The 22,801-nt window shown below is 37.6% G+C and overlaps 5 protein-coding genes across 12 annotated transcripts in view; 4 read left to right on the forward strand and 1 right to left on the reverse strand.

The window, feature by feature from the left end:
* Nucleotides 1-22,801, reverse strand: part of fam171a1 (family with sequence similarity 171 member A1) — a 56,683-nt gene that overhangs the window by 29,386 nt on the left and 4,496 nt on the right. The window lies entirely within an intron of this gene.
* LOC119497270 (H-2 class II histocompatibility antigen, A-Q alpha chain-like) lies at nt 420-18,209 on the forward strand. Its single transcript, XM_037785269.1, has 5 exons — nt 420-618; nt 768-1,031; nt 1,119-1,400; nt 1,512-1,651; nt 18,021-18,209. The coding sequence occupies exons 1-4, from the start codon at nt 531-533 to the stop codon at nt 1,631-1,633; spliced, it is 756 nt and encodes a 251-aa protein (XP_037641197.1). The 5' UTR covers nt 420-530; the 3' UTR covers nt 1,634-1,651; nt 18,021-18,209.
* Nucleotides 3,571-8,774, forward strand: LOC119497269 (rano class II histocompatibility antigen, A beta chain-like). Of its 2 annotated transcripts, XM_037785268.1 has the most exons (5): nt 3,571-3,685; nt 3,895-4,155; nt 4,899-5,180; nt 5,345-5,455; nt 5,884-8,774. In XM_037785268.1, the coding sequence occupies exons 1-5, from the start codon at nt 3,574-3,576 to the stop codon at nt 5,907-5,909; spliced, it is 792 nt and encodes a 263-aa protein (XP_037641196.1). In that variant the 5' UTR covers nt 3,571-3,573; the 3' UTR covers nt 5,910-8,774. The 2 variants fall into 2 exon arrangements, with proteins under 2 accessions (XP_037641196.1, XP_037641195.1); XM_037785267.1 differs by lacking the exon at nt 5,884-8,774 and having other exon boundaries at nt 5,345-5,542.
* LOC119497272 (H-2 class II histocompatibility antigen, A-U alpha chain-like) lies at nt 9,049-10,965 on the forward strand. The gene is made up of 4 exons (XM_037785270.1): nt 9,049-9,285; nt 9,431-9,694; nt 9,782-10,063; nt 10,175-10,965. The coding sequence occupies exons 1-4, from the start codon at nt 9,198-9,200 to the stop codon at nt 10,294-10,296; spliced, it is 756 nt and encodes a 251-aa protein (XP_037641198.1). The 5' UTR covers nt 9,049-9,197; the 3' UTR covers nt 10,297-10,965.
* Nucleotides 12,166-22,748, forward strand: LOC119497268 (DLA class II histocompatibility antigen, DR-1 beta chain-like). Of its 5 annotated transcripts, none has more exons than XM_037785265.1 (5): nt 12,169-12,351; nt 12,561-12,821; nt 13,565-13,846; nt 14,011-14,121; nt 14,477-15,737. In XM_037785265.1, the coding sequence occupies exons 1-5, from the start codon at nt 12,201-12,203 to the stop codon at nt 14,500-14,502; spliced, it is 831 nt and encodes a 276-aa protein (XP_037641193.1). In that variant the 5' UTR covers nt 12,169-12,200; the 3' UTR covers nt 14,503-15,737. The 5 variants fall into 5 exon arrangements, with proteins under 5 accessions (XP_037641190.1, XP_037641193.1, XP_037641192.1 ...); XM_037785264.1 differs by lacking the exons at nt 14,011-14,121; nt 14,477-15,737 and adding exons at nt 21,383-21,493; nt 21,921-22,748 and having other exon boundaries at nt 12,173-12,351; XM_037785263.1 differs by lacking the exons at nt 13,565-13,846; nt 14,011-14,121; nt 14,477-15,737 and adding exons at nt 20,937-21,218; nt 21,383-21,493; nt 21,921-22,748 and having other exon boundaries at nt 12,177-12,351.

Consider the following 22,801-nt stretch of genomic DNA (forward strand, 5'->3'; position numbering starts at 1 on the left):
GGGTTTCCTCCGGGTTCTCTGGCTTCCTTCCACAGTCCAAAGACATGCAGGTTAATTGTTGACCCTAAATTGCTGGTAGGTGAATGTGAGTGTCTATGTTTGTCAGCTGGGATCGGCTCCAGCCTCCCCGCGACCCCGAATAGGATAAGCGGTTACAGATAATGGATGGATGGATATATACTGTATATATGGGGATTGAATAACTGCAGGAGGTTATTTGATTTTATTAGATCAAATTTAAAAAACAAGGCTGGTTTCAAAAATAAATATCTGCACTGCTTATGTCTACTTTGTTTTCACAACCGCTGCCAAATTTAGGAGAATCTTTCTACTGCTAAACAGGTTAGACTGCTGAGTTACCATCAGCAGTAACATAACAAGGAAGTATTATAACATTCCAATGCTGTCAATAGGGAAGGACTTCTTCCAGTTCTTTGTTTTGCACATGATCTGATGTTCATGTGATTACATTTGAAGTGCAGTTTGGCAAAAGAGATAAAAGTATTTGTTCAGACTGAAAGGCTCCAATAATGAAGATCTGCAGCTCAGACTGGAAGCTCTCTGCTCTCGTTGTAATCCTGACGATCAACAGCTTCCGTGCTTTTTCACAAAGTAAAAGTAAGTAATGAGTTTCAAATGTTTTACTTTGTTCTACTAACATGAATAGGCTACTTATGGAAACTAACACACGATCAAACAGAAGCCACTTGCTGTAGTTTATACCTTATATTTATCATTTTCCTTATTTCCATTGTATTGTTTTTCAGTTCCCCATGAGATTCACTATGTTGTGGGCTGCTTCTACAATGGGACAACTGAAGTTCAGTACGAGTTTGACGCTGAGGAGGTTTTATATGTGGATTTTGACAGAGAAGAGCTTGTTTACACTGTGCCCAGATTTATGACGGATGACCCGAGTAAACTATTTGAGAATATAAAAGTATTTGTAAATGCAGAGAAAAACAAGAAGGCGTGTCTAGCAGTGAACTCTCTCGCCAAATTTGAGGAGAGAAATCTAACGGAGGAAACAGGTAAGTTAACCTCAACATTTCTCTCTGAAGTGATGTGATTGATAAAATGTTGATGAAGGTTTTTAATTGTCTTTTGTCCCTTGAAAGACGCCCCTGAGAGCATCCTCTACCCTTCAGAAGAAGTTAAGTTGGGAGTTGAAAACACCCTCATCTGCTTTGTGAATCATTTCTACCCACCTCACATCTACGTCAACTGGACCAGAAATGATCGTCCGGTGTCGGAGGGGGTGTCACTCAGTCGATATTATCCCAATAATGATCAAACCTTCCACCAGTTCTCTACCCTGACATTCACACCGATGGAGGGGGACATTTACAGCTGCACCGTGGAGCACATGGCCCTGGACAGGCCTTTAACAAGGATCTGGGGTAATTGTTTTATCTTGTGAAGCCACTTAAATATCACAATAATACAATTATATGTTGTAAAATACTTCTTTGTGTCTGTAATGATGCATATTTTCTTACGTTCCTCCACAGAAGCTGAGTTTAGTCATCGCAGTCTTGGACCAGATGTTTACTGTGGAGTGGGCCTGACTCTGGGCTTGTTGGGTGTCGCAGTGGGAACATTTTTAATGGTTAAGGGTCACCATAGACAGTAATTTCTCTGTTATAGAGAGGTTATACACATGAAATTGATGATGATGCATATGAATTTTACACAGACAATCATTTTGGAGTGCACCATTTATCGTCTTCTAAACCGTGATTTGGCTTTGAGAGAGGTATGAATATCAGGCCAAAATGAATTAAATAAATGGGTGTAAACTGTTCAAACATATTTCCTCGCCACACACAAAGAATAAATACAGTTCATGTGCTGTGTATCATTTACATGCGTACACGACTTACAGTAATACACTGTAATTTATATTTTACTTTGAAGAGAGACAATGCAACTTCTGAGGGAAGAAATAACACTTCCTCTTTAAAAACAATGCTGAATTCATAAGCAATAAAACACACCCGACTCAACTAAGTACACTCAGGGATTTTGCTGCTACAGTTTCACTTGGTCTGGTTTGACCACTAGCTTTTGGTGGCTGATACTAGCTAACAGCACGCTATAAATAGATATTGTATGACTGACATTACTGAATGTCAAAAAGAGTCTTGGCTTTACACAGTAAATGCAAAAGGGCCTTATGGTCTGAATGAAGCTTTTTATTTCATTTCTTTATAATTCATTTATTGGCGCTTATATTTGCCTTCTATGTTATTACTGTACAGTGTTGTTTATTCAAACATTGCCATGTAACATGCTGTCTGTTGGCTCACTGTATTACTGTAGAGTGTTGTTTATTCAAACATTGCCATGTAACATGCTGTCTGTTGGATCACTGTTATCTGTAGCTTTGATATACGTTCTATTGTGGTTTCAATTATATACTACCTTTTTTGTACAAAATAACCTTTATTTAATCAGGTAATCTTGTTGAAATTAAGATCCTTTTAGCAACAGCGACCTGAGAGAATAAGATGTGAAGTGATGTACTGAGGCAGCTTTTGCAGGAGACATTTATGAATAAAAATGACATAGTTCTCTTCTTGTTGCTAGTGGGGACCAGCCTTTTGTTTCATATGTAGTACACAGTGATGGGGACGATATTTATCTCCTGTAATAAATCACAAAGCATGGTGATAAACTGCATCAAGTTGTTTTAAGGAATGAGAATAAAGAATATCTCTAACAGACCTGATGGATGACTGTAATCATTTTCCTGTCCTCAAGTAAAAAGTGGTGGTGAAAAAGTTCATTTGCTCAAGTATTGTACTCAAGTACAACTTTGAAGTACTACATTTTGGAGGGAAATATTGTACTTTTTACTCCACTACATTTATCAGACAGCTTTGGTTTCTGTTTACAGATTCAATTTCACATACAAAACAGTCTATAAGGTAGATTAATCTTCTCCTCTACCAGCTACAAAATGAAAATGCCTTGCACCATAATGCATCAGTAATGAAAATTCAATCCAATAATATAATAATAATAAGAATAAGAATAATAAGAATAATAAGAATAATAAGAATAATATAACTCTGACATGGAGCATTCTGCTGCATAATGAGTACTTTTACTTTAGATTAGTGTGGTATTGTGGCATTATCTGGACGACTTCACTGTAACCAATGTTAAAATACATATCCATGTGTACCTATGTAAAATATGAATGAATAATGTACTGGTGTCTTCTTGATGCCTACTACTGAGTTACATCAGATTTAGGTTAGATTTTCATAAAGTTTCTCCAACTAACCACTAAAGTTGACTTTAGCTGCTTTAATTCAAGATTTATTAAAATGCTTTGCAAATGAGTCAGTTCATCCATCAATGCTGAGATCAAATTATGAATTAAATCAATAATTCATATGACATTGGACAAAATAAAAGGTGAGAGAGTGGTGGTGTCAGATTACTAGAACAACAGCACTTCCTGTAACACGCAATGCAAATTATGTGGATAAGTCACACACACACACTTTTGACCACACCTTTTCCACAAAAATGTTGTTGGGAACTCTGTTACTTCACTTCCTCATGTTCTCAGAGCAAAATCAATTCCTTTCAATGTGTCTTTTGTCATATGTCAACATGCATATTCACAGCTTCTTTTCACTGCTGTTTCTGCTCCTGTTGTTTTCAAGAGCAGGTAAGTGGACTAACGTTTAAATAGAAGCTGCCATTGTTTTTTTGTGTCGCTGTTCATAACAGCACATTGACAAGATAGACAGAGTCAAACAGTTGCGAACATACATTTAAATAAGCTGCAACATATTATTTGAGTGTGTGAGAATAGGTCATGAGCAAGAAAAATGCAATTTTCTAATTTATCCAACACTTGTTGGCTTTATGTTTCAGATGCTCTCTTTGGTTATGGTTTGATTTGCTGCCAGTTTACTTCCCCTGATGACCTTGTTTATGTGGAGCAAATCTACTATAATAAGGTGCTTCTGATCGAGTATAACAGCACTGAGGGGAAATATACCGGCTACACGGAGAAAGCTAAAGAGCTTGCAGATGGCCTCAACAAAAGCCCTGCTATGAAGAGAAAAGAAAAAAAGAATGAAGAGAAATACAGAAGCCACGTCCCATTGGTGCTAGCTCTCCTTTCAAAAACAGGTGATTTTGTGTGTTGAAACTCTGGTAAGGCTTTAGATTACAGCCTGCAAATTACAGTGTTTTTATTTAGTATATATGTGTGGTATCAATAAAATACTTAAAGGGACCTATACCAGGAAATATATGTAAATACAGGTGAAGAATACAAGAGGTTAAGGAATAAGGGGGTAACAACTTTGGGTTTAAGAGGGAGTTAGAAATAAACTAGACAGTACATGTAAGTATTTTCTAAATAACTGCATACCTATTTCAATAGTTATGAGGTAAAGTAACAAACTGTATTGAGGGACAAATGACTGTAAAGAATAGTTCATAGAACTTAAACCCTTTAACAGTGTTTTCAGTTCATGAAAGTTAACTGCAACCTTTTTGGTCGCCTAAAATTGTCTTAATCACTGTTTGGTAATACTTAGCTCCACCCTCTAGTGTCACTTCTGGTTGCAAATAACCAATATGGCGACGGCCGAAATGGCTGCACAAACCAATGGGTGACGTCACGGTGACTATCCACTTCTTATATACAGTCTATGTTTGTTACCCTTTATTTCCTGTACTTATTCCCTTCTGCCTCCCTTTGATACACAGTAAGTATTTAATTGGTATGCCATATGAACAAAATATTTACACTGTTTGCAGGCTGTTATCTAAAGTGTTACCGAAAATCTCAGCGTTATTGATGCATAATAAGTGAAAGTTCTTCTCCTTCATGCCAACATGTTTTGTCTATGGGTTCTTTCCCCAAGTTGAGCCCTCCGTCAGGGTGAGATCAGTTGAGGCAGCGAGCAGCAAACATCCAGGCATGCTCGTCTGCAGTGTGTACGGCTTTTATCCCAAACAAATCAGAGTGGCTTGGCTGAGGAACGGAAAGGAGGTGACATCTGAGGTGACTTCCACTGAGGAACTGCCCAATGGGAATTGGCTCTACCAGATGCACTCCTATCTTGAGTTTACACCCAGACCCGGAGAGACAATCACCTGTAAAGTGGAGCATGCCAGCCTCTTGGAGCCTGGGCTTTATGACTGGGGTAAGAGAGTGACGGGAGGTGTTCTTGGACCTCAGTCTGTTGTTATCAATAAAATCTTAACAGAGAAATCTTCATTTGAACAGAGTTACGGTAGAAGGCTTTTAATAATTATCAACGTACAGTATGTAAATCTAATGCAGTGTTTGTGATAAATGTGTTTTCAGACCCGGCATTTGAGTCACAGAGGAATAAGATCGCAGTCGGGACAGCAGGGCTGCTGCTGGGTCTGGTGTTTTTAGTTGCTGGGCTGATTTACTACAAGAAGAACACTGCTGGTGAGAGACGAGATCAAACTAGCCAACAAAATTACCAGAATCAAAATCTTTAGACCTACAGTGTTAACAGCTGAGGCAAAGAGTGTGTAGAGATAAATAGGCCTTATCTAAAGACTGCAAAGACACTATTAGAACATTCTGCTTTTGATGCCGCTGTTCCATTGCATCACTGTTGTCTGAAGAGCAACTCATAGACGTCCCTACATCAATGCTTTTCTGTCAGAGAAGATTTATTGTTTCATTATCCTCTAAATCATAGAGCACGCAAGTCAACAGCACCAGTGATTATTTTCACATCCAAATCCATCAGCGTTCATGTAGCACTTTCAGTTTTGACAAGAGCCTCAAAGTTTTTAACACTTCTTAACATCAAATTATTGTGACTCAAAATCAGCTATGTGTGACTTTGTTTTTCTTTTTTTTTCTAGGCCGAGTATTGGTGCCAACAAGTTAAGGCCAAGCCAAAATGTAAAATGACCTGACTGTGGAATCATGTCACCAAAATGGCAGAGGACCGAATAAATAAGGTTTTTATGTGGCGCTGCACTCAATTCTTGAGGATCGAGGTTGATGTGCTGTATATCGTATCTACAGGAATAATTAATGTTGCAATAGTTAATATATTAAAAGTAAGCTTTTATTGAAGTTTGAGGAAAATTGTTTATTAGTATTAGTATTTTCTTACTTAGAATGATAAATGATTCAATTGCAAGAAAAACGCTTCCACAGTCCCTCTATGAGGCAAACATATGTCTGTTATTGAAAAAGGGAAAAGATCCCATGGATCCTGCTAATTACCGGCCCATTTCTTTGCTCAATCTTGATCATAACATTTTAACAAAAGTGTTGGCCACCAGATTAAATAAACATATAGCAACAATTATCCACCTAGATCAAATGGGCTTTATCCCAGGCAGGCTTTCCTTTTTCAATGTGCGTCGCGTGTTAAACATATTGTATTCTGACTTAGGTAAGAACAATCAAGCAGCCGTCCTGACATTGGACGCCCATAAAGCTTTTGACTCTATCGAATGGCCTTACTTATTTGAAACTTTGAAGAGGTTTGGATTTGGGAAAACTTTTGTGGACTGGATTGAAATGATTTATTGCTCTCCTAAATCCTCCGTCTTAACAAATGATACCACCTCAGTGCCATTTAGTTTACATCGGGGTGTGAGACAGGGAGATTGCTTGTCCCCTTTGTTATTTAATATAGCATTAGAACCTTTGGCAATTGGGATACGAAATCACCCACATATAAAGGGTATTCCAGCTGGTACAGCAGAATGTCTTGTTACACTTTACGCCGATGATTTACTTGTTACCTTAATGAATCCTGAAGTGGGTGTTCCTTATCTTTTACAATATATTGAAACATTCAGTAAAATTTCTGGTTACACAATAAACTGGGGTAAAAGTGAACTCATGTTTACTGGTGAAAATACAATTTTACAAGATTGCCCCTTTAAGATTGTTCAGAACTATATTATATCACATATTTAGGACTTAAAATCTCAAAAAATCCTAAACTTTTGCTCAAATTAAATCTGTTAGAAGGTATTGATAAATTAAAACGCAGCATAGAATACTGGAGGACTCTGCCCCTATCTATGATTGGCAGAGTAAATGCCATTAAGAGGGTATCTCTACCAAGATTTTTATATCTCTTTCAAAATTTGCCGATATGGATCTCAGCTGATTTTTTTAAGAAGCTAGACACAATTATTTTAGATTTTATCTGGGGTTATAAAAAACACAGACTATCTAAAAAACATCTATTCAGGCCCACTTTGGATGGTGGTCTAGGTCTTCCAGTATTTAAAGACTACTACTGGGCAGCCAATGCTAGGGCACTGGCATACTGGCAATGGGGCTCTCCAGACCACGAATCACTCAATTCTGCCCCCCTCTGGTTAAAACTGGAGCTTATGTCTTTAATAAAACCATATTCCTCATTATCCTCCTTACTCTACACTAATCTTGTATCTGCTATTAAATCAGTAAGTCATAGTTTTGTTGTCAGAAATTCACTGAAAATTCTTAATCAAATTAAACATATCTACAAAGTCCCTAGTATTTCGATATATACACCATTTTGCCACAACCATGCCTTTACCCCAGCATTACTGGACAATACATTTGCTTTATGGTGTGTAAAAGGGCTGAAGTGCATAATGGACTTTTATTTAGACAACAAGTTTGCATCTTTCGGTCAATTAAGCTCAAAGTATAATTTACCACACTCCAATTTTTTTCCGTTATATGCAACTTAGGCACTTTGTGAGGAAAAATATTCAAAATTTTGAATCTACTTGCGAGAGAAACGCTTTTCTAGAATTGCTTTCTCTTTCACCAGAGAGTAAGAAGCTTATCTCCAAATTTGTGAATTATTTCTCCAAAGATTCTGAATCTGCTAACTGTATTAAGAAGGCTTGGGAAAGGGAAATTAATGATGTGTTGCCTGATAAACTATGGAAGACTGCACTCTCCCGTATTCATAGTTGTTCAATAAATAACAGGCATAGGTTAATTCAGTTCAAAGTGATTCACCGTTTTCATTATTCTAAAGTCATGTTACATAAATTTTACCCCTCTGTGTCTCCAATTTGTGATGAATGTAATTCAAATGATGGTACATTGCTGCATTTATTTTGGGACTGTCCATTAATTTATCAGTTTTGGTCAAGAATCTTCTTCTTTTTTTCTGGGGTTTATCAAAGGACTCTCTCTCCTGACAGAGACATGGCTCTTTTTGGATCCTCAGTGGACTCCTCAACTCTGCCTTTACATATTCAAACAGCTGTACTGATGGGCATGGTATTAGCAAAAAAACGTATTCTCAAAGACTGGAAGACAACAACTCCACCGTGCTTCAGAAACTGGTTGCATGAATTGGTCTCAGTTATCCACATGGAGAAATTGAGAGCCAATAATTTAAAATGTCAACATAAATGGGAAGAATCTTGGGGCCCCTTTTTGCAATATTTGGACTCAGTTTGACAATATTTGTATTCATATATTGATTGTTTTGTTTTTCCTTTTCTCTGTTCTGTTGTTGAATACTCCCACTATGGACGGCTTGCATTTAACTATCACATGGATGATATTGTATGTAACAATATGTATGTTTTGTCCTTGACATGCAGTTTAGATAATTCTTTCTTAGGTATTTGTATTACTCCTCCCCGGGTGTAAAAGTGTGTGGGTGTGTGTGTGAGTGTGCGAGTGCAGGTGCGTGAACTTTCGGGTTTGGTTGTGGGTTTTGATTTTTGTTTGATGTATGGGTTGTCGTTAAAATTTGTCAATAAAAATAATAAATAAAAAAAAAAAAAAAAAAAAATGAGTTATTGATCCGGGAAGTTCAAATCTATCAATATTTTTCCAACTTTGGTGAAATAGTTCAGTTCTGCATTAGTCTTCCACGATGAAAAAGTGAATAAACTCTTCATCTGTAGAACGGTGTTGAATATGTTTACTAGTATTATTTTTACCCCGCCTTCTCCCAATGTCAGCTGAGATCGGCTCCAGCGCCCCCATGTCCACTTTCATTTCTCAACTGCTGCCTAATTTAGAGCAATCAATAATATAACAAGGAAGTAATATAACAGCCCAATGCTTTCAATAAGGAAGGACTTCTTTCAGTTCTTCGTTTTGCACATGATCTGATGTTAATGTGATTACATTTGAAGTGCAGATTAGCAAAAGAGGTAAAAGTATTTGTTCGGACTGAAAGGCTCCAATAATGAAGATCTGCAGCTCAGACTGGAAGCTCTCTGCTCTCGTTGTAATCCTGACGATCAACAGCTTCTGTGCTTTTTCACAAAGTAAAAGTAAGTAATGAGTTTCAAATGTATTACTTTGTTCTACTAACATAGGCTACTTATGGAAACTAAGACACGATCAAACAGAAGCCACTTGCTGTAGTTTGTACCTTATATTTATCATTTTCCTTATTTCCATTGTATTGTTTTTCAGTTCCCCATGAGATTTGCTATGTTGTGGGCTGCTTCTACAATGGGACAACTCAAGTTCAGTACGAGTTTGACGCTGAGGAGATTTTGTACATGGATTTTGACAGAGAAGAGCTTGTTTACACTGTGCCCAGATTTATGACGGATGACCCGAGTAAACTATTTGAGAATATAAACGTATTTATAAATGCAGAGAAAAACAAGAATGCGTGTCTAGCAGTTAACAATGTCCTCAAATCTGAGGAGAGAAATCCACCGGAGGAAACAGGTAAGTTAACCTCAACATTTCTCTCTGAAGTGATGTGATTGATAAAATGTTGATGAAGGTTTTTAATTGTCTTTTGTCCCTTGAAAGACGCCCCTGAGAGCATCCTCTACCCTTCAGAAGAAGTTATGTTGGGAGTTGAAAACACCCTCATCTGCTTTGTGAATCATTTCTACCCACCTCACATCTACGTCAACTGGACCAGAAATGATCGTCCGGTGTCGGAGGGGGTGTCACTCAGTCGATATTATCCCAATAATGATCAAACCTTCCACCAGTTCTCTACCCTGACATTCACACCGATGGAGGGGGACATTTACAGCTGCACCGTGGAGCACATGGCCCTGGACAGGCCTTTAACAAGGATCTGGGGTAATTGTTTTATCTTGTGAAGCCACTTAAATATCACAATAATACAATTATATGTTGTAAAATACTTCTTTGTGTCTGTAATGATGCATATTTTCTCACGTTCCTCCACAGAAGCTGAGTTTAGTCATCGCAGTCTTGGACCAGATGTTTACTGTGGAGTGGGCCTGACTCTGGGCTTGTTGGGAGTCGCAGCAGGAACATTTTTAATGGTTAAGGGTCACCATAGACAGTAATTTCTCTGTTATAGAGAGGTTATACACATGAAATTGATGATGATGCATATGAATTTTACACAGACAATCATTTTGGAGTGCACCATTTATCGTCTTCTAAACCGTGATTTGGCTTTGAGAGAGGTATGAATATCAGGCCTTCTTGAAAAATGAATTAAATAAATGGGTGTACACTGTTCAAACATATTTCCTCGCCACACACAAAGAATAAATACAGTTCATGTGCTGTGTATCATTTACATGCGGACACGACTTACAGTAATACACTGTAATTTATATTTTACTTTGAAGAGAGACAATGCAACTTCTGAGGGAAGAAATAACACTTCCTCTTTAAAAACAATGCTGAATTCATAAGCAATAAAACACACCCGACTCAACTAAGTACACTCAGGGATTTTGCTGCTAGTTTCACTTGGTCTGGTTTGACTACTAGCTTTTGGTGGCCGATACTAGCTAACAGCACACTTTAAATAGATATTGTATGACTGACATTACTGAATGTCAAAAAGAGTCTTGGCTTTACACAGTAAATGCAAAAGGGCCTTATGGTCTGAATGAAGCTTTTTATTTCATTTCTTTATTATTCATTTATTGGCGCTTTTGTTTGCCTTCTATGTTATTACTGTAGAGTGTTGTTTATTCAAACATTGCCATGTAACATGCTGTCTGTTGGCTCACTGTATTACTGTAGAGTGTTGTTTATTCAAACATTGCCATGTAACATGCTGTCTGTTGGCTCACTGTTATCTGTAGCTTTAATATACGTTCTATTTTGGTTTCAATTATATACTACCTTTTTTGTACAAAATAACCTTTATTTAATCAGGTAATCTCGTTGAGAACAAGATCTCTTTAGCAACAGCAACCTGAGAGAATAAGATGTGAAGTGATGTACTGAGGCAGCTTTTGCAGGAGACATTTATGAATAAAAATGACATAGTTCTCTTCTTGTTGCTAGTGGGGACCAGCCTTTTGTTTCATATGTAGTACACAGTGATGGGGACGATATTTATCTCCTGTAATGAATCACAAAGCACGGTGATAAACTGCATCAAGTTGTTTTAAGGAATGACAATAAAGAATATCTCTAACAGACCTGATGGATGACTGTAATCATTTTTCTGTCCTCAAGTAAAAAGTGGTGTTGAAAAAGTTCATTTGCTCAAGTATTGTACTCAAGTACAACTTTGAAGTACTACATTTTGGAGGGAAATATTGTACTTTTTACTCCACTACATTTATCAGACAACTTTGGTGACTGTTTACAGATTCAAATTCACATACAAAACAGTCTATAAGGTAGATTAATCTTCTCCTCTACCAGCTACAAAATGAAAATGCCTTGCACCATAATGCATCAGTAATGAAAATCCAATCCAATAATAATAATAATGATAATAATAATAATATAACTCTGACATGGAGCATTCTGCTGCATAATGAGTACTTTTACTTTAGATTAGTGTGGTATTGTGGCATTATCTGGACGACTTCACTGTAACCAATGTTAAAATACATATCCATGTGTACCTATGTAAAATATGAATGAATAATGTACTGGTGTCTTCTTGATGCCTACTACTGAGTTACATCAGATTTAGGTTAGATTTTTCACTTTGCTGTGTGATCCACTCTTCATAAAGTTTCTGCAACTAACCACTAAAGTTGACTTTAGCTGCTTTAAATTCAAGATTAATTAAAATGCTTTGCAAATGAGTCAGTTCATCCATCAATGCAGATCAAATTATGAATTACGTCAATAATTCATATGACATTGTACAAAATAAAAGGTGAGAGAGTGGTGGTGTCAGATTACTAGAACAACACTTCCTGTAACACGCAATGCAAATTATGTGGATAAATCACACACACACACTTTTGACCACACCTGTCCACCAAAAATGTTGTTGGGAACTCTGTTACTTCACTTCCTCATGTTCTCAGAGCAAAATCAAGTCACTTCCTTTCAAATGTGTCTTTTGTCATATGTCAACATGCATATTCACAGCTTCTTTTCACTGCTGTTTCTGCTCCTGTTGTTTTCAAGAGCAGGTAAGTGGACTAACTTTTAAATAGAAGCTGCCATTGTTTTTTTGTGTCGCTGTTCATAACAGCACATTGACAAGATAGACAGAGTCAAACAGTTGCGAACATACATTTAAATAAGCTGCAACATATTATTTGAGTGTGTGAGAATAGGTCATGAGCAAGAAAAAAGCAACTTTCTAATTTATCTAACACTTGTTGGCTTTATGTTTCAGATGCTCTCTTTGGTTATGGTTTGCTTTGCTGCCAGTTTACTTCCCCTGATGACCTTGTTTATGTGGAGCAAATCTACTATAATAAGGTGTTTCTGATCGAGTATAACAGCACTGAGGGGAAATATACCGGCTACACGGAGAAAGCTAAAGAGCTTGCAGATGGCCTCAACAAAAGCCCTGCTATGAAGAGAAAAGAAAAAAAGAATGAAGAGAAATACAGAAGCAGCGTCCCATTGATACTAGCTCTCCTTTCAAAAACAGGTGATTTTGTGTGTTGAAACTCTGGTAAGGCTTTAGATTACAGCCTGCAAATTACAGTGTTTTTATTTAGTATATATGTGTGGTATCAATAAAATACTGACAGGGACCTATACCAGGACAAATATGTAAATACAGGTGAAGAATACAAGAGGTTAAGGAATAAGGGGGTAACAACTTTGGGTTTAAGAGGGAGTTAGAAATAAACTAGACTGTGCATGTAAGTATTTTCTAAATAACTGCATACCTATTTCAATGATTATGAGGTAAAGTAACAAACTGTATTGAGGGACAAATGACTGTAAAGAATAGTTCATAGAACTTAAACCCTTTACAAGTGTTTTCAGTTCATGAAAGTTAACTGCAACCTTTTTGGTCGCCTAAAATTGTCTTAATCACTGTTTGGTAGTACTTAGCTCCACCCTCTAGTGTCACTTCTGGTTGCAAATAACCAATATGGCGACGGCCGAAATGGCTGCACAAACCAATGGGTGACGTCACGGTGACTATCCACTTCTTATATACAGTCTATGTTTCTTACCCTTTATTTCCTGTACTTATTCCCTTCTGCCTCCCTTTGATACACAGTAAGTATTTAATTGGTATGTCATATAAACAGAATATTTACACTGTTTGCAGGCTGTTATCTAAAGTGTTACCGAAAATCTCAGCATTATTGATGCATAATAAGTAAAAGTTCTGCTCTTTCATGCCAACGTGTTTTGTCTATGGGTTCTTTCCCCAAGTTGAGCCCTCCGTCAGGGTGAGATCAGTTGATGCAGCGAGCAGCAAACATCCAGGCATGCTCGTCTGCAGTGTGTACGGCTTTTATCCCAAACAAATCAGAGTGGCTTGGCTGAGGAACGGAAAGGAGGTGACATCTGAGGTGACTTCCACTGAGGAACTGCCCAATGGGAATTGGCTCTACCAGATGCACTCCTATCTTGAGTTTACACCCAGACCCGGAGAGACAATCACCTGTAAGGTGGAGCATGCCAGCCTCGTGGAGCCTGGGCTTTATGACTGGGGTAAGAGAGTGATGGGAGGTGTTCTTGGACCTCAGTCTGTTGTTATCAATAAAATCTTAACAGAGAAATCTTCATTTGAACAGAGTTACGGTAGAAGGCTTTTAATAATTATCAACGTACAGTATGTAAATCTAATGCAGTGTTTGTAATAAATGTGTTTTCAGACCCGGCACGTGAGTCACAGAGGAATAAGATCGCGGTCGGGACAGCAGGGCTGCTGCTGGGTTTGGTGTTTTTAGTTCCTGGGCTGATTTACAACAAGAAGAACACTGCTGGTGAGAGACGAGATCAAATTAACCAACAAAATTACCAGAATCATAATCTTTAGACCTACAGTGTTAACAGCTGAGGCAAAGAGTGTGTAGAGATAAATAGGCCTTATCTAAAGACTGCAAAGACACTATTAGAACATTCTGCTTTTGATGCCGCTGTTCCATTGCATCACTGTTGTCTGAAGAGCAACTCATAGACGTCCCTACATCAATGCATTTCTGTCAGAGAAGATTTATTGTTTCATTATCCTTTAAATCATAGAGCACGCAAGTCAACAGCACCAGTGATTATTTTTACATCCAAATCCATCAGAGTTCATGTAGCACTTGTGTAACTTTCTTTTTCTTTTTTTTCCAGGCCGAGAGTTGGTGCCAACAAGTTAAGGCCAAGCCAAAATGTAAAATGACCTGACTGTGGAATCATGTCACCAAAATGGCAGAGGACCGAATAAATAAGGTTTTTATGTGGAGCTGCACTCAATTCTTAAGGATCGAGGTTGATGTGCTGTATATCGTATCTACAGGAATAATTAATGTTGCAATAGTTAATCTATTAAAAGTAAGCTTTTATTGAAGTTTCAGGAAAATTGTTTGAAAATATTCTGTCAAAACCTACATTTTCTTTTGAACTGTACGCATTATCATGATTTAAGAGCATATTTTCCATGAAATGGTTTGACTAAACCTTGAAATATTCTGTTGTTGAGATGAAAAACAGGAACGATTTAATTAGTATTTACTTTGATTTCTCCAGTGCTATATATTGTAGTAGACTAAATGTATTTGACATGATTTGTAAATATTAATTTAGACAATGAAGGTTTGAAGATTTGAATGTGAAAGTTGTTCAAGTATATTTGGACATTTTTTGTTGATTGAAAATGTATACACAGCACTATGGTTCTGGCTTATGGTGCCTTCAAATAAGATAAGATATTCCTAAAATAAGATGTTCCTTTATTAGTCCCATAGTGGGGAAATTTGCAGAATGGGGTCGTGTTTACCGTGTTCACGAGAGTCCATATGAACGCCCCCCTCTTGTAGTATTCACAACCTTGTAAGTGGAAAGTTTCTGAAAGCTCCAAGTTCGATGACGGAGGCCATGGATGTTAATTTTCGGCGCATAATAAGTTGATATATTGTAATTTTAGTCATATATTGTTTTTTTTTGTAATTTTATAATATGTCTATTGAAAATGTTGATATTCCCAACGGCCTCATATTTTTCCTCTGTCATTATGCCTTTGCATTTACTGCATTATGTTACCCGCTTGCTAGCTTGCTAAATTGTTAGCCTCTGTGGCTTTAAGACGCCGACAGTAACGTTAATATTGTCGTTGCTTAGCAGCGGTGTTCTCACGACTTAACCACTTGGAGTTGGTGTCACCAGCTCAGAGGACGGCTCGTTGTGATTAAAATTATGTTGTAGCTCGTTTTCTACCTTACTACGGTTAGAAAGAGCCTTCGTTTGTGTTTTAACAACATTTTGTTTATGAGTTATTGATCCGGGAAGTTCGAATCTGTCAATATTTTTCGAACTTTGGTAAACTAGTTCAGTTCTGCATTACTCTTCCACAATGAAAAAGTGAATAAACTCTTCATCTGTAGAACGGTGTTGAATATGTTAACTAGTATTATTTTGTCCCGTTGTACACACATTCACCAGGATGTTAATTATCTCCTCATTACTTAGGATTGCTGATTTCACGCTGACTCGCTCATAGTGACACACATGTCTATCAGCACCAACATCTGTACGGATAATGACCTAAAACACAAGACGGCAGCAGCGCTTTGATGACATCAGATTTCATTCCATATTCTCAGAGTTTCATTCCATATTTTCAGGATTTCATTCCATATTCTCAGAGTTTCATTCCAGATATTCAGGATTTCATTCCATATTCTCAGTTTCATTCCAGATATTCAGGATTTCATTCCATATTCTCAGGGTTCATTCAATATATTCAGGATTTCATTCAATATTCTCACATTTCATTCCATATATTCAGGATTTCATTCCATATTCTCAGAGTTTCATTCCATAAATTCAGGATTTCATTCAATATTCTCACATTTCATTCCATATATTCAGGATTTCATTCAATATCCTCAGGGTTCATTCAATATATTCAGGATTTCATTCCATATTCTCAAATTTCACATTATATATATAATAATTTCCTAAACGGCATGCCATAATATGTATATATACATATGGCGGCACGGTGATGCTGTGGTTAGCACTGCTGCCTCCCAGCAAGAAGAACCCGGCTTGGGGCCCTTCTGTGTGGAGTTTACATGTTCTGCCCGTGTTAGCGTGGGTTTTCTCCGGGTGCTCTGGCTTCCTTCCACAGTCCAAAGACATGCAGGTTAATTGTTGACTCTAAATTGCTCGTAGATGAATGTGAGCGTGAATGGTTGACTCTAAGTGTCAGCCCTGTGATAGTTTGGTGACCTGTCTAGGGTGTACCCCGCCTTCTCCAAATATACTGTATATATGGGGTTGGGAATAAATGCAATAGATTATAAGATTTTATTAGATCAAATTAAAAAACAAGGCTGGTTTCAAAAATAAATATTTGCACTGCTTATGTCCACTTTCATTTCACAACCACTGCCAAATTTAGGAGAATCAGCAATAACATAACAAGGAAGTATTATAACAGTCCAATGCTTTCAATAAGGAAGGACTTCGTTCAGTTCTTTGTTTTGCACATGATCTGATGGATTACATTTGAAAGAGGTAAAAGTATTTGTTCAGACTGAAAGGCTCCAATAATGAAGATCTGCAGCTCAGACTGGAAGCTCTCTGCTCTCGTTGTAATCCTGACGATCAACAGCTTCTGTGCTTTTTCACAAAGTAAAAGTAAGTAATGAGTTTCAAATGTATTACTTTGTTCTACTAACATGAATAGGCTACTTATGGAAACTAAGACACGATCAAACAGAAGCCACTTGCTGTAGTTTATACCTTATATTTATAATTTTCCTTATTTCCATTGTATTGTTTTTCAGTTCCCCATGAGATTTGCGTTATTGTGGGCTGCTTCTACAATGGGACAACTGAAGTTCAGTACGAGTTTGACGCTGAGGAGATTTTGTACGTGGATTTTGACAGAGAAGAGCTTGTTTACACTGTGCCCAGATTTATTGTGGATGACCCGAGTAAAGTATTTGAGAAATTAACAGTATTTCAAACTGCAATGACTAACAAGAAGGTGTGTCTAGCACTGAACAATATGGCCAAATCTGAGGAGAGACATCTAACGGAGGAAACAGGTAAGTTAACCTCAACATTTCTCTCTGAAGTGAGGTGATTGATAAAATGTTGATGAAGGTTTTTAATTGTCTTTTGTCCCTTGAAAGACGCCCCTGAGAGCATCCTCTACCCTTCAGAAGAAGTTAAGTTGGGAGTTGAAAACACCCTCATCTGCTTTGTGAATCATTTCTACCCACCTCACATCTACGTCAGCTGGACCAGAAATGATCTTCCGGTATCGGAGGGGGTGTCACTCAGTCGATATTATCCCAATAATGATCAAACCTTCCACCAGTTCTCTACCCTGACATTCACACAGAGGGAGGGGGACATTTACAGCTGCACCGTGGAGCACATGGCCCTGGACAGGCCTTTAACAAGGATCTGGGGTAATTGTTTTATCTTGTGATGCCACTTAAATATCAAAATAATACAATTATATGTTGTAAAATACTTCTTTGTGTCTGTAATGATGCATATTTTCTCACGTTCCTCCACAGAAGCTGAGTTTAGTCATCGCAGTCTTGGACCAGATGTTTACTGTGGAGTGGGCCTGACTCTGGGCTTGTTGGGAGTCGCAGCGGGAACATTTTTAATGGTTAAGGGTCACCATAGACAGTAATTTCTCTGTTATAGAGAGATTATACACAGGAGACCTTTATAAATAAAAATGACATAGTTCTCTTCTTGTTGCTAGACCAGCCTTTTGTTTCATATGTAGTACACAGTGATGGGGACGATATTTATCTCCTGTAATGAATCACAAAGCACGGTGATAAATTGCATCAAGTTGTTTTAAGGAATGAGAATAAAGAATATCTCTAACAGACATGATGGATGACTGTAATCATTTTCCTGTCCTCAAGTAAAAAGTAGTGCTGAAAAAGTTCATTTTCTCAAGTATTGTACTCAAGTACAACTTTGAAGTACTACATTTTGGAGGGAAATATTGTACTTTTTACTCCACTACATTTATCAGACAGCTTTGGTTACTGTTTACAGATTCAATTTCACATACAAAACAGTATATAAGCTAATCCTATACCAGCTACAAAATGAAAATGCCTTGCACCGTAATGCATCAGTAATGAAAATACAATCCAATAACATAATAATAATAATAATAATAATAATATAACTCTGACATGGACCATTCTGCTGCATAATGAGTATTTTTACTTTTGATAAGTGTGGCATTATCTGGACGACTTCACTGTAACCAATGTTAAAATGCACTTTATATCCATGTGTACCTATGTAAAATATGAATGAATAATGTACTGGTGTCTTCTTAATGCCTACTACTGAGTTACATTAGATTTAGGTTAAATTTTTCAGAAATTAAATGTGCTGCACCAGAGTGAGCTATGCGTCATTCTTATCCGTGTAACACACGCAATGAGAATTCTGTGGAAAAGTCACACACGCACTTTGTGCCAAAATGTTCAGTTCCTCATTTTCTCAGAGGGAAATCGCGTCACTTCCTTTCAAATGTGTCTTTTGTCATATGTCAACATGCATATTCGCAGCTTCTTTTCACTGCTGTTTCTGCTCCTGTTATTTTCAAGAGCAGGTAAGTGGACTAACTTTCAAATAGAAGCTGCCATTGGTTGTTTTGTGTCGCTGTTCATAACAGCACATTGACAAGATAGACAGAGTCAAACAGTTGCTAACATACATTTAAATAATCTGCTACATATTATTTGAGTGTGTGAGAATAGGACATGAACAAGAAAAATGCTACTTTCTAATTTATCTAACACTTGTTGGCTTTATGTTTCAGATGCTCTTTTTGGTTATGCTTCGCTTTGTGGCCAGTTCACTTCTCCTGATGACCTTGTTTATGTGGAGCAAATCTACTATAATAAGGTGTTTCTGATGGAATACAACAGCACTGAGGGGAAATATACCGGCTACATAGAGAGAGCTATAGAGTGGGCAGATGACTTCAACAAGAACCCTATTTTGTTGGTGAAAGAAAAAAAGAATGAAGAGCATTTAAGAAGCCAAGTCCCATTGATACTAGCTCTCCTTTCAAAAACAGGTGATTTTGTGTGTTGAAACTCTGGTAAGGCTTTAGATTACAGCCTGCAAATTACGGTGTTTTTATTTAGTAAATATGTGTGGTATCAATAAAATACTTACAGGGACATATAGCAGGAAAAATATGTAAATACAGGTGAAGAATACAAGAGGTTAAGGAATAAGGGGGTAACAACTTTGGGTTTAAGAGGGAGTTAGAAAGAAACTAGACTGTGCATGTAAGTATTTTCTAAATAACTGCATACCTATTTCAATAATTATGAGGTAAAGTAACAAACTGTATTGAGGGACAAATGACTGTATAAAGAATAGTTCATAGAACTTAAACCCTTTAAAGCTTCAATAGGCAACAATTTTTTGACATCATTTTTCAGCATATTATAATTTTTTTTTTTGATTATTTTTTTGGGGCTTTTTTCATACCTTTTATTGAGAGAGATAGTGATAGTGGTGAAATGGGGAGAGAGAGGGGATGACAATGCAGAAAGGGCCACAGGTCGGATTCGAACCCTGGGCCGCTGCAGCAAGGACTCGCCTATTTGATACATGGGGCGCCCGCTCTACCCGGTGAGCTAACCGGCGCCCCAGCATATTATAATTAAAGTGTTCTGAGAGATAACTAGACTTCTGCACCTCCTCATGGCTCTGTTTTCAGGCTTTAAAAAATCTAGGCTGTGACGGAAGACTTTGACCAATCACAGGACACTTCAGAGAGAGCGTTCCTATTGGCTGAGCGGTCACAAACTTTCTCATTTTACAGCTAAACCGTGCACTACAAGATGATTCTGAAAACATTTCAGATGAAAAATAGGCATTAACGTAACATAATATTGATTCAATTTTGATCAGCGTTGCCTAGTTTAACCGCTTTATCAGAGTTTGCGAGTGATTGACAGCCGGCTCTCATAGACAGTTGCTGGACGGCAGATCCCAGATCAACTCTTACTGCTTGTTTTCCATCAGAGGACACAGAGGAACATGATTTTTTTTCATGTTACCTGTTTCATATGCTACTGTCACGATATAGCGACCGTTTTATAAAAATAACTTTTTTTAATCATATTTGCTCCAATCTCACCTGCTTCAGCTTTAACAGTGTTTTCAGATCACGAAAGTTAACTGCAACCTTTTCGGTCACCTAAAACTGTCTTAATCACTGTTTGGTAATACTTAGCTCCACCCCCTAGTGTCACTTCTGGTTGTAAATAACCAAGATGGCGACGGCCAAAAATGCCGAACTCAAGGATTCAAAACGGCAGTCCACAAACCAATGGGTGACGTCACGGTGACACAGTCTATGTTTGTTACCCTTTATTTCCTGTACTTATTCCCTTCTGCCTCCCTTTGATACACAGTAAGTATTTAATTGGTATGCCATATGAACAAAATATTTACACTGTTTGCAGGCTGTTATCTAAAGTGTTACCGAAAATCTCAGCGTTATTGATGCATAATAAGTGAAAGTTCTTCTCCTTCATGCCAACGTGTTTTGTCTATGGGTTCTTTCCCCAAGTTGAGCCCTCCGTCAGGGTGAGATCAGTTGAGGCAGCGGGCAGCAAACATCCAGGCATGCTCGTCTGCAGTGTGTACGGCTTTTATCCCAAACAAATCAGAGTGGCTTGGCTGAGGAACGGAAAGGAGGTGACATCTGAGGTGACTTCCACTGAGGAACTGCCCAATGGGAATTGGCTCTACCAGATGCACTCCTATCTGGAGTTTACACCTAGACCCGGAGAGACAATCACCTGTAAGGTGGAGCATGCCAGCCTCTTGGAGCCTGGGCTTTATGACTGGGGTAAGAGAGTGACGGGAGGTGTTCTTGGACCTCAGTCTGTTGTTATCAATAAAATCTTAACAGAGAAATCTTCATTTGAACAGAGTTACGGTAGAAGGCTTTTAATATTTATCAACGTACAGTATGTAAATCTAATGCAGTGTTTGTGATAAATGTGTTTTCAGACCCGGCATTTGAGTCACAGAGGAATAAGATCGCAGTCGGGACAGCAGGGCTGCTGCTGGGTCTGGTGTTTTTAGTTGCTGGGCTGATTTACTACAAGAAGAACACTGCTGGTGAGAGACGAGATCAAACTAGCCAACAAAATTACCAGAATCAAAATCTTTAGACCTACAGTGTTAGCAGCTGAGGCAAAGAGTGTGTAGAGATAAATAGGCCTTATCTAAAGACTGCAAAGACACTATTAGAACATTCTGCTTTTGATGCCGCTGTTCCATTGCATCACTGTTGTCTGAAGAGCAACTCATAGACGTCCCTACATCAATGCATTTCTGTCAGAGAAGATTTATTGTTTCATTATCCTCTAAATCATAGAGCATGCAAGTCAACAGCACTAGTGATTATTTTTACATCCAAATCCACCGACGTTCATGTAGCACTTTCAGTTTTGACAAGAGCCTCAAAGTTTTTAACACTTCTTAACACCAAATTATTGTGACTCAAAATCAGCTATGTGTGACTTTGTTTTTCTTTTTTTTCTAGGCCGAGTGTTGGTGCCAACAAGTTAAGGCCAAGCCAAAATGTAAAATGACCTGACTGTGGAATCATGTCACCAAAATGGCAGAGGACCGAATAAATAAGGTTTTTATGTGGAGCTGCACTCAATTCTTGAGGATCGAGGTTGATGTGCTGTATATCGTATCTACGAATAGTAATTACAGTATTAGTAATTATTAGTAATTATAGTATTACTAGTAGTAATAGTAATAATTTATGTTACAATAGTTAATCTATTAAAAGTAAACTTTTATTGAATTTTGAGGAAAATAGTTTGAAAATATTCTGTCAAAACCTACATTTTCTTTTGAACTGTACGCATTATGATTTAAGAGAGCATATATTCCATGAAATGGTTTGACTAAACCTTGAAATATTCTGTTGTTGAGATGAAAAACAGGAACGATTTAATTAGTATTTACTTTGATTTATATATTGTAGTATCCTAAATGTATTTGTCGTGATTTGTCAATTTAAATTTGGACAATGAAGGTTTGAAGATTTGAATGTGAAAGTTGTTCAAGTATTTTTGGAAATTTTTTGTTGATTGAAAATGTATACACAGCACTATGGTCCTGGCTTATGATACCTTCGAATGGGGTCGTGTTTGTATGATATGAACGCCCCCTCTTGTATTCACAACCTTGTAAGTGGAACGTTTCTGAAAGCTCCAAGTTTACGTTTGTTAACGTTATCAGAAATGGCGGAGGCCATGGATATATATATTGTAATTTTAGTCATATATTGTTTTTCATTGTAATTTTATAATATGTCTAAGGAAAATGTTGATGTTCCCAACGGCCTCATATTTTCCCTCTGTCATTATGCCTTTGCAGTTACTGCATTATGTTACCCGCTTGCTAGCT

This window comes from Sebastes umbrosus, chromosome 11, assembly GCF_015220745.1.
Source record: "Sebastes umbrosus isolate fSebUmb1 chromosome 11, fSebUmb1.pri, whole genome shotgun sequence".
Classification (NCBI taxonomy): Eukaryota; Metazoa; Chordata; class Actinopteri; order Perciformes; family Sebastidae; genus Sebastes; species Sebastes umbrosus.

Excerpts from the sequence above, each read along its gene's own strand:
- LOC119497272 (XM_037785270.1), top strand. The coding sequence starts at position 9,198 with ATGAAGATCTGCAGCTCAGACTGGAAGCTCTCTGCTCTCGTTGTAATC. Across the intron at positions 9,695-9,781 it reads AAATCCACCGGAGGAAACAG|ACGCCCCTGAGAGCATCCTC; the intron begins GTAAGTTAACCT and ends GTCCCTTGAAAG. Across the intron at positions 10,064-10,174 it reads GCCTTTAACAAGGATCTGGG|AAGCTGAGTTTAGTCATCGC; the intron begins GTAATTGTTTTA and ends GTTCCTCCACAG.
- LOC119497270 (XM_037785269.1), top strand. The coding sequence starts at position 531 with ATGAAGATCTGCAGCTCAGACTGGAAGCTCTCTGCTCTCGTTGTAATC. Across the intron at positions 619-767 it reads TGCTTTTTCACAAAGTAAAA|TTCCCCATGAGATTCACTAT; the intron begins GTAAGTAATGAG and ends ATTGTTTTTCAG. Across the intron at positions 1,401-1,511 it reads GCCTTTAACAAGGATCTGGG|AAGCTGAGTTTAGTCATCGC; the intron begins GTAATTGTTTTA and ends GTTCCTCCACAG.
- LOC119497268 (XM_037785262.1), top strand. The coding sequence starts at position 12,201 with ATGTTGTTGGGAACTCTGTTACTTCACTTCCTCATGTTCTCAGAGCAA. Across the intron at positions 12,352-12,560 it reads CCTGTTGTTTTCAAGAGCAG|ATGCTCTCTTTGGTTATGGT; the intron begins GTAAGTGGACTA and ends TTTATGTTTCAG. Across the intron at positions 13,847-14,010 it reads GCCTGGGCTTTATGACTGGG|ACCCGGCACGTGAGTCACAG; the intron begins GTAAGAGAGTGA and ends ATGTGTTTTCAG.
- LOC119497269 (XM_037785267.1), top strand. The coding sequence starts at position 3,574 with ATGTTCTCAGAGCAAAATCAATTCCTTTCAATGTGTCTTTTGTCATAT. Across the intron at positions 3,686-3,894 it reads CCTGTTGTTTTCAAGAGCAG|ATGCTCTCTTTGGTTATGGT; the intron begins GTAAGTGGACTA and ends TTTATGTTTCAG. Across the intron at positions 5,181-5,344 it reads GCCTGGGCTTTATGACTGGG|ACCCGGCATTTGAGTCACAG; the intron begins GTAAGAGAGTGA and ends ATGTGTTTTCAG.